The sequence below is a fragment of the Aspergillus lentulus genome, assembly GCF_001445615.1.
Source record: "Aspergillus lentulus DNA, contig: Alt01, strain: IFM 54703, whole genome shotgun sequence".
In the NCBI taxonomy this organism is placed as follows: Eukaryota; Fungi; Ascomycota; class Eurotiomycetes; order Eurotiales; family Aspergillaceae; genus Aspergillus; species Aspergillus lentulus.
Window position 1 is genome coordinate 2724796 of NW_028322123.1, and position 19702 is coordinate 2744497.

Consider the following 19702-nt stretch of genomic DNA (forward strand, 5'->3'; position numbering starts at 1 on the left):
TGAGGTGGCAAACGTCATGTTTCAAGAGAGCCCCAATGTGTTATATCCACTATTGAATATATAGGTAGAGAGACATGAAAAGCTCGCATCATCGATACGGTACTCCGCATACGCTGATGACAGCGATGAGATATTCAAAGTCAGTCTGTGCATTCATAATGGACAAACCTTACGGAGTTCCCACTTCAGCTCTGGGGCCGTGTCCGAAATGCTGATCTTTCCCCTTCACCGTCATATACAAAGTACGAGGAGCAAGGCTGTATTGCACCAGCTAGGACTTGATGCTTTCATCCTTCTTAGTCTAAGGCTACTTATCCGCTAAGTTTCTAAGTAGATCCCCAGCCATCCACTATCTCAATTCACCAATGGTTTTCTTCCATAGCCGAGAATCATCACTTTCATCGCTCGATCAGCCATTCCACCGGAACGTCCACTCGGTTCCCAACTATTTTCCATGCCAACCCCTCTGAATATGATAGGTCAAGTATCATGTTAGTGATTTACTAATTATCAATAATGGATAGCCTCAATGCACAGAGACGTACTACAAAGGTACCGAGCTAGCAATAAGTCATAACCCTATTTGTACCTTACGGATCATGGTTGACAGACCCAGCCTGTGAGATAATTCCAGCTAGCCGCCAATGGCTGCGGAAATTCAGCGACTGGCAACTATATCCGATTCATTTATGCGCGGCTAGTATTAATGTTGTTGAGCTATAGTTCTGTTGTCCTACTCGGTCTCCAAGGGAAATAACCAGTTTGATAGGCGGTGGTTGAATGTGATAATGTAATGCAGTTGACTTGTACTCGCATGCACTCCGCGGATATCTTCACATCTCACGGTGAGGAAGCAGTCCCTAGTGGATATAGGTCGCCCTCGTGATCAACAGGGCCTTTCCACTGCATATCAATTGACAGTTCGGGGCCGCCCTTGCACAGTCAATCAACCCTTCCTTTGGCAGGGATAAATCGTAGAATCTCAGGCTGACTACATGACTATAGAAGATCAAATCCACTACACCCACTGGTGTGGGAGTCAGATGTCAATGACTCCGTCAGCAAAATGATATGTTAGTATATTCCCGTGGTCCTTCCATCTCGTGACCCTGCCTCATGCGACCCTGACCTCTTGCCATCACTCGCATTTCCCAATGCTCCTCCTACCTAGATAGTGGTGCTCCGATTCTTTCCCCCCCTCAACGTGCGAAGTCATTTGTTCCGATTATTTCCTGTCAGCAAACCCCTTCTCTTGAGTCTCAGTCGTGCTGGGATCATCACTCGATGGATCATGAATCAACCATGCATACCTAAAGGTAGTTCTAGTTCTGTACTTGAGACAGGACCAGAACCAGAAAACGGCACCTGGTCTGTATCATGTTCCTACTGGCATTGACAGATTCCGGGATACCACTGTCATCGACCCTGTCGATATGTGTTTATGATTCTATCTTTTATGAGTCAGATATCCCGCAACAGGCGATATGTGAGATCCAATAGTCCAGCCTCTGATCATGTGGCTGGTCCGAGCTGATATCGAGGTCTCGGTCTGTTTCTAGTGCCTCAGCATCATATCCATCTCAAGGGCCCTTGACCATGTACCAAGCAAGAAATATCCGTATCAGACATCGTTTATGACTGGGCAGAAAAAGGTAATCTCCCATCAACCCTAGAACCCTGCCAAGCTGCCAGGAGGCAAACGGGTTCATGGATCAAATCACCGTGAAGCCACCTACTTCCGGGTAAGGTATCTAGCATGTATGTCAGCTTCAGGGCATACGTTTACGCTTATGCCGAATAATGCTCGGGCACTGTTGCAACCAGCCCAGACCAACCAGCCTCTCAATCAACACATCCGCGAAGGAGCACATCCATGGCGAGACGAAATAGAAGATTCCCGTGTCAGTCAAAATACCAGTTTAGCTGCTATCCGTACATGCAGAGTTTTCTCATTTTTAAACATGTAATTCAACAAGTAACGTCACCGAGGAAACGAAAATCTGAAGTTGCGACGTGACGGGGACGGACCCTTCCAAAGGTCGAACGCATAAACAAACCCAGGCCATGTTCAAAGAGGCTACGACATTGTGGATTTAACAAACAAAAGAAGTCACATTTGCGCCGAAGCTTCCCATCATCAAGCCCATTACCGTCCGGTATAAGTGGAGTATCTGCCGGAGAGAGACCACCGTGTTAGTTTCAATTTCAGCGATAAGGATTGAACGTGAAATATACCTCCAGATTCTTGCCCGCATGTCGCCACTGCCAGTGGCGAACAAATTGCCTGTAGGGCTGGGGGCAACCGAGATGACTGTAAAACACAGTTAGATCCTGGAGAGTTCTCGAAATCGACCAGAGAGAAAGGCAAGACAGATAAGGGAAGAGATGCTGACCGGAATTCTTGTGTCCTTGGAGCATCATCTGTGCATTTCCAGTGATGGGATCCCAGAATTGAACACCCCGGTCCTTGGAACCGCTCATAACCCAGTGTCCATCGGGAGTGAGACACACGCTCAGAACAAAGTCCTATCCAGCAAAATCAACATCGATCGAGCAAATCTCTTGCGAAGGCAAGTAGCGTCATATTGGATATACCTTGTGGCCCTCAAATGTGCGCACACATTTACCACCCTTCACGGCATTTGTGTAGCCGGCCCGCGGGACGCTTAGCTCCCAGAGCTTGATCGTCTTGTCAAGACTGCCACTGACCAGATCCCGACCATTGGGAGCAAAGGCGACTGAGTAAACGCTATCCTTATGCCCGTCAGGACTCTCCAAACGCTCCACAAGATATCCAGTGGTGGTGTCCCAAACACGGACACTCTTATCCAAGGAGCCGGCCGCAACGTAGTGGCCGTCGGGAGACATGGCCACAGTGGTGACGCCGTCCTCGATGCTGAGAGTGTAGACGAGTTTACCGTCGAGGATATCCCAGAGGCGCACGGTCTTGTCTCCGCTGCCGGAAGCAATGTATCGACCATTGCCAGCGAAGTCGAGCGAGTAAATATCTTGCTCGTGTCCGGTGAAGATATGCTTAATGGTACGCGCCGCAATGTCCCACACCTAGATGCATTTGTATTAGCCACCCGGTCTTCCAATAGGGAACAGCTCAACATACCCTGATTTGCTTGTCTTCGGCTCCGGTGGCAAGGTACTTGCCGTCGGGACTGAAGCAGACGCTGCGAATATAAAGGTCCCCATCCTTGTCTACGCTCTCGTCTTGCAGGGTAGCGACGATCTGGCCAGTGGTCACGTCGAAGATCTGAGCGGAGCGGTTGCAGCCCGTGGCGAGGTATTTGCCGTCACGACTGAAACGGACGCAGCAGACAACGCTGTCATGGACGAGGTGATGGACGAGGTCCACATCAAGCACTCGCTGAACTTCTGGATTGAAGATCGCATACCAATCGGCCCCCTCGCGCTTCTGCGAAGCGGGCAAGTCATCGGGGTTCCAGTTAGCCAGCATGTTTCCGGGACGTTCGCCGCGAGACGTCACGAGGGCCTGGCTAGGAGGAGTGGGACGAGCAATTTGAGGGGACACGCGCGGGTCGGGATACGCTAACTGGTGAGTCTGTTGAGGAGTTGCAGGCCCAGGCGGGGCGCGAGGCCTCTTTCCGGGGCCAGGAGAAGCGGTCGGAGGCGGTGCGGGTCCGTAGCCTGGGTAGAAAACGAAAAACATTGCACGGTCAGACGCCAGAGAACCAAAAGTAAATACAGTCAGAACATACCGTTCACAGCAGCACCAGGCTGATATCCTCCAAAGGAGCTCTGCGGCGGTTGAGGCGCTGATTGCTGAGCCGCGGGAGCAGGCTGTTGAAGGGTATGCTGGGGAGGCTGCTGATCCTGGGGAGGGGGAGGGGCAAGACCGGGACCACTACCTCCTTGGTTGGTCATGATTCCACCGAACAAATTGCTGGGGCCATGGCCCAGGGCCGGGGGAGGCGCCTGAGACGGGCCAGCGTGCTGCGCAGGGCCAGCAATATGGGATGAGACGGGCTGAACGCCGCGCGATTCGAGCTCGTGGCGTAGGACTCGGATTTCTGCTTCATAGCTATTTTATTGGAAAGCGAGATTATGTTAGCAGCCAACTATGCGTTTCCTTCTTCCGTCTTCCCACAAGGGTTGGGCATTGGAGGTACGAACTCCTGCTTCATCTTGATCTGTGCCTGCTCCAGCTGATAGACCTTCTGTCGAATCATCTCCATCTCCTGGAGCTGACCGGTTACTGGAGGAGATAGTTAGCGCGGTTCGAGGACGACTTTGTAAATAGCCACAAGGCTTATGCGGCACCGTAGTCCAGTCCACTTGTCAATCAGGCCAAGATTGAACGACAACGGCGTGCTTCCTCTCCCCCGATGCCTTGAGAGAACAGATGGACAAACGGCGATACGGTCGCACATCCGAACGGGAGCGTCGACATGACCTAAGAGATATGAAAAAACGTCAAGAACATACATTGGTGCTCGAACTCTCCAGTGCTTCTAGACTGATTCTCGAACTCCTGGCGCAGCTGGTCCAGCAACTCTGTAAGACGGGAGTTGGGAGCGGGAACCATCCCACGATGTGTGTTGTACATTTTGCGCGTCAAGATTTGGTATCAATCGCTTCGAGAAAATCAAGATCGGAGTGCGATATAGTCCAGTTGCAACGATGACTGTAACAGCAACGTGCCGCGACCGAGCGATGCTGACGACTGAGGGAAGAGGGGGTTCGGGTTGAAATTGGATGACACCTCTCAAGGTACTGCAGATAGAAACGCAAGTCAAACCTGTCGCATCACAGCGCGACAGGGACAAGCCGCTGCAATGATGCAGTAGAAGGAAAAAGCGGGCGGGAAGGGTGAGGATAACCTGTGGATGGTGTGTAAGAGTGTGTGAAGAAGAGCAACGGAATGAGTAGGAGGATGAGGAGGCTAACAGAGTTGAGTAGTAGGAGGTAAGGTCGGTAAGGTAGGCGGATAGGTGTCGAGCTGGAACTTTGGGGCTTCCAGGACTCAGCAGCCAGTGGGCCAGCAGTTAGTACCTTAGTAAGCGTGCACTGACACCAGACAGATATATTATATAAGGTAGGTAACATAAGGGCAGGCGGCTAATGTTTGCCGCCAAGCCTCCAGAAGCGAAATCGCGCGCATTGGCTGGTTTTGGACCGTTACCTAATCGGCTTAGTAGTATACGCTAACCCTTCAAGGTAAAGTTCGTACCTGACTTGCTATTTATGTATTAGTATTAGTGGGGCACAATTGAGTGGTAAAAGAAACGGGAGATGTGAGAACCGTTTGCAGACAACTGCAGGCAAGACTATTCTTTATGCATAGTATTCATATCTTAGTCATGCTTTATGATCATCGAGTATTATCCTCTCAGGATTTAAGCTGTGGGTAGATCAAGATTCCGCATCGGTCTTATCCTTCGACAAATCGTACTATACCTCAGCTCCTTCATCAACAATAATGCTGAGGTTACTTGGGTATAGTCTTGGTTACAGTGTTAGGATTGTGATATTTGATGGGTCCTATACCTTGTCACTGTATTCAAACACAATGAGGTTCGAGACCTTACCACTCAATGCTCCTCCTTACCCTAAACACCATCAGTGCGGACAGAGTAGGCATGTAGATCTCTCCCAATCTTCCCAGACCGCGTCCTGTATTTCTATCAAGTGATCGTTGTCTTCATCTGCAAGTCATTGGGGAACTCATCGAAGCAACCTAGACCTCGGAGTAGACACCATCTCCAGATTCAACTTGCTGCACGAGCCGAATCCACTGGACGGATCGGCTGTGCCTGTTCCGCCCTGGTGTGATTTAACTACACTACTGCAGGGGTCGATTTTCCGTGGTTCTCCTGATTATTAGAAGTCTCCAAAACATTATTATTATTTTTATTATTAAACCTCCTCTACCACCTCCTCTTCTACCCTTTCGCTATCTCCCCTCTTTCTACCGATGTCTTATCTTTCTTCCTGTCTCTAAATTCATACCGTTGTCATTTTATCGAAATCGACACTCCGCTGACCGACCGGGCTGTCGCTGAACCCCTGCCAAATTACTTCTGTGGCGCAAAAATAGTTCTCATTTGCCGGCACCATGGATATCGTCCTTGAGATCTGGGATACCTTCATCGGGGACCGTGTATATTCGGCCCTTCTCCCCGTATCGCTTTCCTCGACGGTCTCGTTACCAGGCTTGACCAATGCTGCCAACAGCTCTTTGTCCTTGTTTGGTGCCTCCAAGCCGTTTGTGTACGAACCCGCCACTCAACTGTTCCATCTGGAGCCGTCCAAGTACGCCTACCTGAGCGCATGGCCCAGAAACAACATCTACCGCCAGTTCCTGAGTTTCTTTCTGATTGTTTGGTATGCAAAATCAACTTTGGCCCCGTCCTGTCCAAAAGATGGTTAACTAATGACTCGATATTCTTTCAAAATAGGATCTTCGGCATTATTGTTTACTTTATTTCCGCCACCCTCTCCTACATCTTCATCTGGGACAAGACGACAGTCAAGCATCCAAAGTTCCTCAAAAATCAAATTACCATGGAGATTGCGCAGACCATGCGGTCGATGCCTGTCATGTCTCTCCTGACCGCTCCTTTCTTGGTCGCCGAGGTTAGGGGATACGCCAAGTTGTACGACTCCTTTGACGAAGAGCCGTTCCCGTACTATAGCATTCTACAGTTTCCTCTGTTTATCGCCTTCACCGATTTCTGCATCTACTGGATTCACCGCGGCTTGCACCACCCGCTGATCTACAAGTCCCTCCACAAGCCCCATCACAAGTGGATCATGCCCAGTCCCTTCGCGTCGCATGCCTTCCACCCCTTGGATGGTTGGTCACAGAGTGTTCCTTACCATGCTTTCCCATTCATATTTCCCCTACAGAAGCTGGCCTATGTTTTTCTCTTCGGCTTCATCAACCTGTGGACGGTAATGATTCACGACGGAGAATATGTTGCCAACAGCCCAATCATCAACGGGGCTGCTTGCCACACGATGCACCACCTCTACTTCAATTACAATTATGGACAATTCACGACGCTGTGGGACCGCCTCGGTGGCAGCTACCGGAAGCCCAACGAGGAACTCTTCCGGCGCGAGACGAAGATGGACGAAGCTGAGTGGAAGCGACAGACCAAGGAAATGGAGACAATTCTCAAAACAGTGGAAGGCGAAGACGACCGCAAATATCTATCTCAAGAGACTAAAAAGGATCTGTGATTGATATCATTGCGCCATGAAGTATGCCAAAAGTCCTCCAGTTATGACAGATTGCGTTGGCGGAGAATACGTCCGAATCGAACTCCGTTGCGGATAGATCAACTGCTCATGGAGGTGGAAACAGACAAAAAAAAAAAAAAAAAAAAAAAAAAAAAAAAAAAAAAAACCTATCGAAATGAAAAAGCCGAGGGCCTGACATAACTCCTTTGACCCCTTGGACAGGTTGGTCCCCAACCTTGACGTGAATCATGACTGTCATGTGCTTTCACATTTTCCCTTTCTTGGCCACTGACCATACCCTAATCACCTTTGTACAACACATCATATCCTGTCTTCCTTCATGGTCATTCTTATTGTATCATTTTAATCATCTGGCGGCTTGGTTCGTACATGGAGTTCTAGATCTTCACTTCGCTCCTTGTTTTGTGGCAGGACCTCTGCTAGTTTGCTGTATATAATTCATCAATTGTTAGAACACATACCAACATCACATTAATGAACCTACTGAATACTCAAAGGTGCCCTTCAAGCGAAATATTACAACGTCAACCAGATCCATATGGGAACTCCTGGTCGAGGACTCAAAGGGAGATTCCACAAGGATCAGACATTATTGATTGTGGCTCAGAAGCAGGCATAGCAGGGAAAACGACCATGTATATCAAACAAGGACCGGTAAAGAAATGTCAAAGATGAATCAAGAAATAAGGGGACAGAGCACAGAGACTTTTTTTCCGTTCTGTTTACCTTAATCCCACAATGACCTATCAATACATAGCTTCAAGGAAACTCTACAGACGCAGTGACTTAGTCATGCCAATCGGCAGCAACTGAGACTGAGGGGCTGTTCGGGTCCAGAACGACTCCCTACGAAATCTCGACGGCTTCATCTGCGCCAGCAATGTCCATGTCTCCATCTGCTGCTGCATTCGTGGCCGCCTCTGCCCCAGAGGCAGCAGCCTGGGGCGCCGGGGCGACGGTCCCGACCGGTGTGGCATCAGCCATGGCTTCGGTAATGAATGATTCTTCCACACCAGCCTTGCGTCTGAATACCCTGAGCCATCGGCGACCCCACTGACGGATGATCTCGTCCTCTGGCAGGTTCCCACTTCCATCACCTCTCTCCATCAGTCCATCGTTACTACCGCCAGCGACCGACACAATAGAGTCTTCGATTACTCTGAAAAGAGCCTGCATATCGGCCTTTTCGCGGCTCAGGGTCTCATCCAAGACACTCAACTGAGGTTCATATAGACCCGGCTGGGTGCGTGCGGCCACAATCTGCCGCAGACGGTTGGTGACCTTGCCAACCGTAGCAGAAATCATCTCAAAGATATGTGTTCTGCTAAGAATTGTTCCTGCTTGCAACCTCTCCACCAGAGCCCATTCGATGACGGATAAGGGTGTCAGAATCGTGTAGTTCAACAGCTTGTCGATAATATTGATCGCGACGCCTGGTTGATCCACCCAGTACTCCATCACCGAGGTGATGATCTGACAACGGGCACGAGCTGATTTGGGCCCAATCGCCAACAGTCTTTCCTTGTTTCGCTCAATGCATGACAGGACGTGAGAAAGAGACTTGGAGCCAACGAAGCAGATAGACGTGACAAAGGCATCGGTAGAGGGCAACATAGGATCATCGACTCCTAGAGCCTTCGCTTGCTCCTCGATGGCGGTGATCAGTGGCTGGATCTCCTCATCGCCCGCTTTTTTGCGAATAAGTTGCATGATCTCTCTGCCTTCTTTGGCGTAAGGAGTAGCTGCGGAGTCAGGTTATTAGTTAACCGTATAGAGTAGGCAGAACGGGGAGGACATATGAGGTAAGACTCACTATCTGAGGAATATTTGAAATCAGGAGTATCCTTCTCCTTTCCTTCGGTTATCAATTCCTGGTACGGATCTGGCAGAGTCCCTCTGATGCGCTGGGCAAAGCTCAACCGAATCTCTTTGTCGATAGCGCCCGTAATGAACGCCATTCTTGGATGAACAAGCGGGAGCTCGAGGTCCTCAATCCTGGAACCAAACGTTAGCATACAGACAATGATTTCAGATCAAGCTCACCAACCATTCGCTCCATTTCCATGTGAATCCAAAATTGCTCAGGTGATGAGCGAACCAATCCAAGAATCGGTGCATGAGCTCCAAATCAATTGTGTCAAGGCTTCGATACAGGAAACGAATAGCCCTACCCAAACTGGGGGCAATTGCAGCGGGCGCAATCTTGCAACATTCAGTGAGGACCGAGTGATAATACACCAGCTTGTGTTCTGGGGAAGGAAGCTGGAATAGCTGGGAGAAAACGGCGTCGACGGCAACATCCTCAGGCTTCCACGTAGGGCGATCCCCAGGGAGATCACGCAGTCTGTCAAATGGAGTAGCACGCTTCACAAAAGTGTTTGGCGTGAAATAACAATCCACATCTATCAAAAACTTGGCAGTAGCGATGCGGTTGAAGTCGAGGATGTTGATTGTATCCACGAGAGCTTCTCTCAACAAAGACGATGCAATGTCCGACGTCGGAGGGACCGTCTCCAACTCTTGATTCGCGTATACAGAGAGATAAATCTCGGGAAAAATCGCCCTGGCGCCTTTTCGTACAGGATCCGGGACGGTGATCTGAGGGAAGGCATGTTTAGGCCCGGCTTCTATAGGACCATCTTCTTCGCCTTCCGACCTCTTCCAGGGCCGAGGAAGGCAAGCAAGTTCCCAGCCACGGTTTGCCTCGGCTTGGAGTTGGTGCTGAATCAAGCCGATGACACTCTGCACATTAGTTGGTTCACCATCCTGTAAGGCAAATGGATTCACCAAGTCAACTAGAGCATGCGGCGTTGAGGCGATGATGTCTGTTTTTTCCAAGAGTGCACTTGCTTGTGCTTCAAACCCGGTGGCTGGAGACGCCATAGTGTATGGAATCGTGAAGAGAATGATTTTGACGAGCTCGAGTCCTAGCAACTATAGAGACGACATCAGCACCCAGCCAACCTCTATGCTCGAAGAAATGCTTGAATATATAACTGACGTCTTCAGATGACGCGGTTTGAAGATCAACCGCACGCGCAAAAAGTTCCTCCAGGATTGGAAAGACACCGTCCCCTTCGAAAATAGATTGAAGGCAACCCAGAAATCGCAGAAGAAGTTTGACCTCGCGCCAGGCTCCGGCATCAATGTACTGTTGCAGTGATTCGCGTGCTCGTTTGAGGACATCTTCCACAAGCTCTGATTTATAGTTATTGGCGACCAGAACTGTAGCCGCGATAAAGGGAATCTTCAACGGTTGCTCAATGACACTACCAGAGAGCCGAAATGTTAGCACTGGATGGCGCACAAGAGATTGGAGTGAACAGAAAGCTTATTCTCACATACAGATCAATGGCTATATCGACATAGCTTTTTCTCAGCTCTTCGTCCTCGTAGTTCTCTGCGACACTTTTTGCGATGACCACAGCGTCGTCCTCTGCTCTTCGAGCAGCCTAGAGCGCATTTACATGTAAGCTTCACCAATTGCAATCGGTAAGACCCAGGTCTTATGTGATAAGGAAACTCATACAGATTCGGCAAGAGTTAGCAGCTGTCGTCGGACCTTGACCACGAGTGGCTCTTCGTATCTGCGCCTCTGCGGACGCCGGTCAAAATCCTCATCATCTGTGCACCACCGGCGAAAAGTTAGTTCAGTCAAAACCGGTAAGGGAAAGGAACTTCACTCAGCCAAAAGGCAGAGCAGTAAGAATCTCAATTATCGTGGACCGACCTCTATAACGCCGCTTGCGCCCTCCCCTTGAGTGTCCGTGTGGTCGGCGTTCGTTGTCGGCCATGTTACGATTGCACGACAGATCTCAACTCGCAAACGACAATTGACTCCAACAGAGTATCTATTCAGTGGATACCCAAGCTGGAGCTGTCTCTGGCACTTAAAAATTAAGATCACGGCCCCTTTCGTTGGGAAAGACCAGGTAGTTCAGTTGAAGCTAAGTACCGCGTGCCAGAGCAACAGCTTCGGCCGGCGCAAAGCTGGAACATTAGATGTTCCGTTCCATGGCTTATATAGCCCCTACTGATAACTATAGGGCCTTCACCCTGATAACGCGAGGTAAGCCGATTCATCTTCCTTAGTTTGGCGGTGGGCATATAGCAAGTGGCTTCTGATATCAGGTGCAAGCATATTAGTATCTACCAGCTTCAGTGGCAACTGAATCTTGTGAAACCCTATACCAGCTTAATTCCGCTGTGTCTATCGGATGAAAAGTTCCTGAGGATCATTTATGCTCAGGATGATGAAAAGGCTATGGAAATGACTTTTCTCGTGAAAGCAAGGAGCAGGCTCTGGGTTTGAGTCTCAATTCTCTCTTTCTTTGACGGAGGGCAACCAGAGCGCGTACAAGTGCCAGCGAATTGAGAGATTCCGGGATAACAAGTTTACACAGCACAACTTTCAGGTAGATCCCGTGTACTTGATCAGAGGAAAATTGAGAGGAGAGACAGCACGAAGAGATGATACACGTATCTGTGTTTATACATACTAGCGAATGAGAAGGCCCCAGACATACAGCTTGAGTATCTCTGAATGTATATGGAGGTGTAGAAGCAGGTTATCCTCTTGGCATTAAAAAACAGCTGTGATCACCGTTGGCCAAGTCGAAGTCCACGTGGTCATCGAAGCCAAACAGGTGAAATCGGACGTTAGAAACAAACAAGAGTTTAGAGAAAATCAGAGGGAAAAAAAGATGAGAAGTGCTAAGGACACAAAAATCGAAAATGAAGTGTGAACACAAGGAAGGGGCTTCTAGAGCTGCAAGTTGAGCGGGCCATGGGACCTCCAATACCGGTACTCGGAGCACACTGACTGACTGTGTAGACACAATTGTTAGGTGTCTCCAAGCCGAGGAATTCCTCACAGTATCTGTAGCCTCAGCAGGGTATGGATCACTTCGCATTTCACAGTAGGACTTGCGGCATTGGAGTGGTCATGCCCTCCTTCAAACGAGAATGAAGCTATGCAAACTTAAATCCCCGAAGGCAGACTCGCACACTAAAGGGTATCACTTTTTTTTCCTTTCCCAAGAGCTGTCTCAGACACCTCGAAAACTCCAGACTATGACAATCCCTCAACCCCGTTGCATGAAACTGTCATGATGCACCACCGCCTCACGAAAACTGCTTATGTTGTCACCAGGATGCGATGTTTCCGTATTTCCCATTCCTTTTTTTTCCTTCTGTTTTCTCCTTTTTCAGCTTTTCTTTTTGAATATGGGATTTGTCTTGTATCCTCATACGTTCAGAAGAGATGCCAACTCCGGGGTGTCTAGCCAGCGACTCTGGTCGACAAGCTCCATAAAAGCCACTTCTGGTACAAGGACATCCCAGTGCACAAAGTGAATTGCATCGCATGACATCATATCCTCGCGCAGTCGTGCAGATAGAAGCACTATCGAACGGGCGTTTGATTCGTAACGAGAAACGTATTGACTCAGTCGAGACGTGCCATCATCTCCTCCTTCGTGAGAGGAGTGAAGTTGTCAATATCTAGCCCCCGGGCCTCCAGAGCGGCGCGTGCATGAGGGGGAACCAGCCGGCTGTTCAATGCAGGTGCAATAGAAAGTTCTACAAAAGGAATCGTCAGCGAATCAGTCATCTGGAAGAATGAGTCTGGGCCTCAAGTGACAACGAACCATGTCTGGAGAAATCAAAGAGATTGGGGAGGTCCTTAGCTGCGCCACCAGGGTGCCGAGAGTCGGGCAGTCGGGTATTGGGATCTCTGAGTTCGTCGAAGAACGGGTGGCACATCGCCTCGATAGCGGACAGACGTTGTGTCGGCGTGTATTCCAGCAAAGCTGAGATCAGGTCAATCGCCTCGTGAGGAGCTCTCCGGAAAACCTGGGTCATCGAGTCAGTGTACATTCGCAAGAAGTTCCTTCAGAGCGTGTTCACCTTGTTGAATGGGTGTGGCTTAATTTGAGGGAATTTATGCTCCATATAGTTTGGGTTCATGGTGCGGATCTGCTCCCGCGTAGGGGTACCAAGGACCTTGATGATTTCCACCAGTTGGTCAATTCCCGACTCCCCAGGGAACAATGGCTGACCAAGCATGAGTTCAGCCATCACACAACCCGTGGACCACACGTCTTGACGATCGTCAGCAATGACAGTGTCAGAATTGAAGGAGGAATCAGTGAAGACTTACCGATCTTCGTTGTGTAATTAGTGGCGCCGAAGATCAATTCCGGCGCACGATAGTAGCGGGAACAGATATAGGAAACGTTGGGCTCATTCTCTACCAGAATCTTGGCCGAACCAAAGTCGCAGAGCTTGAGGATGCCGGTATTTGGATCGAGTAAGAGATTCTGGGGCTTGATGTCACGGTGGCAGATGCCTTGTGAATGGATGTATGCCAGGGAACGGAACAATTGATAGATATACAGCTTGACTTCCAACATTGGCATAGTCGTTTTCAGTTTATTGAAGTACCGCGACGCCCGGTAGACAGTTTCTGGTACGTATTCGAGAACGAGGTTTAGGTACACTTCATCCTTCTGTTAAAGACAATGGTAGGGTAGTCAGCATAACGCAATTTAGGGCGGAAGGGGAAACATAGGAGAGTCGCATACCCTCTCGCCGTTCGAGTAGTAAAAGGCTTTCAATTCTACGATGTTAGGATGGCGAACGATCCGCATGATCTGCAGTTCTCGATTCTGGTATCTCGTCAGCGACAGTATCTTGGGGTTGGGTAGCAAGGGCAATCGCCCTTCATGTACACATACTTTGAAACGCTTGTCTTGAAGGACCCTCTTAATGGCAGCATCCTCGCCGCTTGGCATCATTTTCGTTTGAAAGACGACGCCAAACGATCCATTGCCGACGATTTTACATTGTGAGTACGAAATCTCTTTGGTTTCCCCTGTCAGTCCATCCTGGACCTTCTCGCGGACGACTTCTGCATGGTCGGAAAGCGAAGCAGTCAGTTCCACAGACTCCTGGATAATGTTTTCTGAACAATTGGACTCAGCATTTGGAAGTTTCTTACCGCCCATGCGCAGATTCGAGAACACCCCAGGTCGATTTTGTGACATCACGGGCAACTTGTGGGGTTGGCAACAAGAGGGGGGTTGGGCAGTTGCTATCGAGAGTATGGAGGGCTGCACTTCAATAGTGAATGGCGGGAAATAGCGTAGAAGGGCGTTCTGAAGTCCGTTTTGGGCAGACTGCAATCGATGGTGGAGTAGAAGGAGGGGTGTTCGCTTTGGATGGGCGGAATATCCGAATGGTGGATGTTGAGTGGAGGTGCGCGTGAGATGGAAAGGTTGAGAGAGGCGGACTTATGGGCGGGCGAATCGCAGGTGGTAGGCTCAGAGCAAGGACCAATGGACTTGGCAAGAGTGCAGACACAAGACCACAGCAGGAAACCTCCAAGGGAAAGAAATAATAATGGATTCGTTTGAAGAAGAGTAACAAAGATGATAAAATGAAAAGATAAAAAATAAAAAAGATAAAAAAGGAGGTAGGAGTGGAAGTACTCGAAAGGCGAGGGAATTTGCAATTTGGCGTCTACAGTTCAGAAATTATATTGGATTGATGTCCTCGAAAGGTAGTGAGGACGGAAAGGAAGAGGAAGAAAGGGAGCACGAGTGAGAGCGAGAGGGAGAGAGATTAAGGTAGTAAAGGTAGGTTAGAGAGACGGAGAGGGAGGGAGAGCAGGTGACGTTGATGTAGCGACGAAGCCCGAACACGCGAGGCCTGCAGGAACGCGGAAATAAAGAACCGGTAGTAGAGGATGAAAAGCAAGGAACACTCGGGCTATCTTCAGTCAAGTAAGAACGTTCTAAAAACTGATGCAAAGAAGATATGAATGGTCAAAGAACCGTTCGAGCGAGGAAGCGTCTTGATCTCGAGCGGGGGGGAAAGAGAAATAATAATAGATCGTAGTGAGATCGAAGTTCAATATGGCGCTGGAGGAGGCAATAATTTGGGGCAGAGAGGAGGGGGCGGGACTACTACCTAGAGACTACCACTACTGCTGCTATTTAGTTGCGGTAGCCAACCCACAAGTTCACCAACTGAATGACCCTGAGGTATGGCATGCGGCCTATTGTAGATTCTTAATGAATTTTGAATAACAAATGAACTACAGGGTGGTGCAGTAGTTAGCAGTTAGATAGTAGCTAGACAGTACCTGCTGCATACCTAGACAGTTGTGGCAGTGGGTGTAGATGAGGCAAAGGATAATGGCTAGGAATGTCTTCTATTGGCGCATTCTGGTTTTCTGTTTATGGCCGCAGACATGATGTGCTGATACTCAAGTAGAATAATGCTCCGTACCTTAGTTTCCTCCTTTCTCCTTCTTTAATTCAATCCAATTCAATCTTGTCCTCAAAAGTCTAACAGTAACAGCTCATGGGAGAGAATAATTGCTAGATTAATTTTTTATGACAGTACTTACCAGCCAGAAAGCGGAGAGGCAGATATGGATTTGCTTGCCAGGGGCCCTAGAAGAGCCACAGGAAAGAGGGGCATATGCCTACTACCTTTATCCTAAGTACCTAACTACTTCCCTGGCTATCCAATGGACAATCTGATTTTAGGTACCTTAGGTAGGTACATGCATGTATGTATGTATTGATACAGTACCTTACAAGGCCAGTGGGTACCTCCAGCTATCCATTATGACGCTATATTTCCCTTGCAGGAATTGAAGTAAGGTGCCTACTTAGTGCCCTTTGGGGTGCACAGGCACACAGAGTGGACACCAGGGCAGTCTCATTGGACAAGGAATGATATACTATTCTGGATTGAGTCAGTAAGAAGTGAACGACGTCAAGCAGAAGATTGTCCACCACAGCCAATATTTATCTAGGCGTCGTCGAACCTTAGATAACTAACTGAACTTATTATTATTTTGATGATCATGTCTCAGTCCTTTGGAAGAAACTAGGTACCAAGTCTACAGACTACCTAGGGCAAAATCTTGTGCTACTACCAAATGTCCAATAACGACGGCGGCTTATGTGGGACCTTCGAGCTTGGACGGTTAGGTACGAGCCTATGTTAATAATATAATGCTGAACTAGGAAGACAATGCACCTGAAGTAGTCCAAACACTTATTGGCAAAGCCAGGTGACCAGTGCCATGAGGCCCATGAGCACTCAGGGAAGCAGATCAGATTCATGTTATGTAGATGGCTCCCTAACATCTCCCCATCATCATATGTATACGATTTTGATTGCTTCCATCTCTTCAATTCAAATACTGGACTTTAGGAAGAATGATTGCATTCTTATAGATTGAATTCGAGAATTCATGCATCAGAGAGGGTATTCCATATATAACTGGAGCAACTACTGGATCAACTGGTCATGGATGCTCCGTGGAAGCTAGACAAATGGACAAAGTCTGATCACATGGCGCACTATGGCATTTTAGGCGTAGATCCCTTGTCGTTGATTTAGAGACTCTCAAGTGTCCTAATTTCTAGGTGTTGCTACTCGTTGACTATAAATAAGTGCAATGCTTAAGAGCAAAGAAGGGGAGGAAACAAACTTTACGAACACACGTAGCACCATAACAACGCAATGATGATGATAGATTTCATATGTAAAGTGTATCACTGGAGCATGCTGAAGAGAAAATGCGAAATTCATGAAATCAGGGCAACTTTGGCCACCCAATAAGTTGTGATTATCATTTCAGGACTTTGTGTAGGTACGGAGTACTGGGTAATTATTTCAAAGTACCTTACCAAGCTGTGTAAGTAATTACTTACCGGGAGCTTAGGTAAAAGGAGAGGCACCAGGCGCCATGCGTCTGGTCCGCTGGTGTCAAGTGACCAGCCATGATTTTCACTGGAATCCACCTGATTGGCTGCCTTTCCTGCTGCCCACTCACCCGACGTGTGAAAGAAAGTAACGGAATTGGTACAATCTCGAGCCGCCGCATACTTGCGCCGTCCAGGATCTAGATCTCTACTTACTATATTCCCTTAGCTACTTCAATGATTCAGACCACCTGCTGACTCGAGAAGTACTGACAGGTACCATACGTAGGCAGTTTGCGATCATGCCCCGGTCCACGGTGAAATTATCTGCTTGTCAAGTGACCAAAAACTCCTTGGAGTCGGGAATTAGCCTACAAGCCAAGCTTGACGACCTGCGCCACCCTTCTGTTGTGTCTTGAAGCATGACTGTGGCACGCATTGCCTGTTTATATACGCAGCATAGATAGATACTTGTCAAAATAGATAGTCCGACGCGATGGGCCAAGACCGGTGTTGTTTTATCCTTTTTTCGGCATCCCATGACATGGATCTGAACAATCGGCCGCTGGCACCGAAATGTCCCCGATCGTCATGAACCAGCCCGTTCATGACAGCAGCTCTTGGGTAACCCCTTATGACATGGGCATTTGGGACTTCATTGAGTCTTTGGGACATATAAGAATACGAATGTGCTCGGCTTCTTCCCATGAATGTCACTAAGCCTGGATTGAATCTACGAACGGACTGGGCATGCCATTGATGTTGTCTACTACTTCTAATAGTGCTATTCCAGTCCGTGTTTTCGGATTCTATGATTCTGGGCCTGTTGTATATGTGGCATTATGGCCATTATTGAACTATCATGCCTGAATTACGTGAGTATATCACTTCGGAATCCTGATGGTTTTGGTTAGGTGACCTGTTTCGCCTCAAGGGTGGTGGACATCACGAGGTTCCAACTAGACACCACTTGACCTCAATAGGCAGGAAATCAGAACGCCGCAGTCTCCGTTCTTACAAATACAGATCAAACGAGACAAGCTTCAGGGGAAATATCTTGAGGGAGATTGCATATATTGTAATCAACACAGATAGGCGAGCAGGTGCACTTGGTATTGTGGTGTGAGTAATCGGAGAATTACCAGTACAATATCGGTTGCAGAGTACCTTACCTACCTTAGGTAGGTACTTACCTGTACCCTCCCTAAATGCCTCACGGGTTTCACCCCATACATGATAGACGCTGTGTCGGTGCCGGCCATGTATGTTGATAATTTCCTATTCCATGGTACCAGGCACCTCATTCCAGCACTTGGAACCGGGCTGTGGGTACGTGGGAAGGTCATGTAAGTACTAGCGCTCTTGGTGCGGTCAGCAGATCATCGTCTGTTGGGTCAATTTTCCGATTACGAATTTGTTCTCAGGTGACTGAGGCTTGCATGGCACTAACTTCTTGGGTGGAAGGGGCTGCGATCCTGTGAGAAGACGATGCATATCATGATCTCTGGTTGCCAGGAATGGAATCAATGCTACAAATTCCCCATTAAGAATAGTTCTATATAACTGGGAGTTGTGGTATTGCGAAACAGTGTGCGAAAAGTGAATAAACAAGTCAGTGTCAAGTAGCTTGGCCCCAAAATCAGTCCGCACAGAGAGGTACTGGCAAATCAAATTGTATCGGTTGAAGTATATCTGAGACCAGGAGGGATGTTTCTGGCATTGACAGGCAGCTGTCCTTTACCCTGAACCATCCATATCTGAAAGAGTCGGACAGAAAGAATGTTCGAATCTCATATCTTTTCTGCCGTGACTACCTACCTTAGAAATACTGCTGCGGGAATCAAGTTCGTAGACCTCATCGACAACCAGTACTGCTTGGTCGACTACAAAAGTGCTTCTTAGAGTCCCCTCTGAGTATGTGTTAGTCTAATATACTGGTGATCTCTTTGCTATATAAAATGTCCACGTATCCTCTCTGCATTTAGGTTAGAATATGTGCCTGAGTTAACTTACTCGCAAAGAAAGACGAAAGACAGATATACATACACCAAGTACCTAATACCGGACAACTACCTGCCTTATCCTTCGATTATGACCCTATTCTACTGACAATAATTACCATTGCTATAAGGATCAATGCAAAACAGTAAAGATACTCACCTCGCCTGATCCTATTATCCTCCATGTAGGAGAGGTACTCAAGACTAAAAGTTTCAAGAGATAATTTAACCGGGGAAAAATGATGTCACGGTGGGGCTGAAGCAATTTACTTCTGGGCGTTAGGACCGTGGATATACCGCAAATCAGAATAGGTATCTGCAGGGATTCAGGGACTCTTAAAAGACTCGAAATTAAAACTCTTGTCTTCACCATCGCCCAACGTCGCGACTTCAAGTTGTGGGTGGCCCAATATGTCGCCACAGACGATGCCTAATTATTCTCGAAGCTCGACCTAACTACGTACTGTTAGCGAGCATTTTGCCTCTCTAACAATCCGCATACTAGATACTTCCAAGAGGAACCTTGATACGAATGTGTAATTAAGGTAACAGACGTGGAGCCTGGGGAAAGGCCGACTCTCGAGCAAACGACCTTTTGAGCGAGCCTAAGTGGACCAACAAGCTCACCTACGTGGGTTGGAGTTAGGTACGTTCAGGAGCTGCGTTCTCACGGTATCATCCATTGTGTACCTATTTCCAGAATATCTGGGTAAATCAGTAGTCAGCGTTCTGCACGAGCCG

At 48.3% G+C, this 19702-nt stretch overlaps 4 protein-coding genes across 4 annotated transcripts; 1 reads left to right on the top strand and 3 right to left on the bottom strand.

Annotated features, from left to right (window-relative positions):
• Positions 1-2146: 2146 nt before the first annotated feature.
• Positions 2147-4576, bottom strand: rcoA (WD repeat TUP1 family protein; the record flags this gene model as incomplete). The annotated part of the gene is made up of 8 exons (XM_033564657.2): positions 2147-2171; positions 2236-2311; positions 2394-2526; positions 2596-3063; positions 3119-3657; positions 3729-4051; positions 4144-4225; positions 4456-4576. 8 exons carry the CDS (start codon positions 4574-4576, stop codon positions 2147-2149), a joined length of 1767 nt encoding a protein of 588 aa, XP_033420548.1.
• Positions 4577-6085: 1509 nt separating this feature from the next.
• On the top strand, positions 6086-7215 carry ALT_0837 (sterol desaturase family protein; the record flags this gene model as incomplete). Its single annotated transcript, XM_089599050.1, has 2 exons — positions 6086-6354; positions 6429-7215. 2 exons carry the CDS (start codon positions 6086-6088, stop codon positions 7213-7215), a joined length of 1056 nt encoding a protein of 351 aa, XP_089456714.1.
• An 867-nt stretch (positions 7216-8082) lies between these two features.
• On the bottom strand, positions 8083-11030 carry ALT_0838 (NCBP1 family protein; the record flags this gene model as incomplete). The annotated part of the gene is made up of 7 exons (XM_089599051.1): positions 8083-8978; positions 9050-9231; positions 9284-10170; positions 10238-10505; positions 10582-10688; positions 10766-10860; positions 10967-11030. The coding sequence occupies 7 exons, from the start codon at positions 11028-11030 to the stop codon at positions 8083-8085; spliced, it is 2499 nt and encodes an 832-aa protein (XP_089456715.1).
• A 1652-nt stretch (positions 11031-12682) lies between these two features.
• ALT_0839 (GSK family serine/threonine-protein kinase) lies at positions 12683-14282 on the bottom strand (the record flags this gene model as incomplete). Its single annotated transcript, XM_033558834.2, has 6 exons — positions 12683-12816; positions 12885-13089; positions 13144-13337; positions 13397-13745; positions 13821-13904; positions 13974-14282. The coding sequence occupies 6 exons, from the start codon at positions 14280-14282 to the stop codon at positions 12683-12685; spliced, it is 1275 nt and encodes a 424-aa protein (XP_033414725.1).
• Between the last annotated feature and the right edge of the window lie 5420 nt (positions 14283-19702).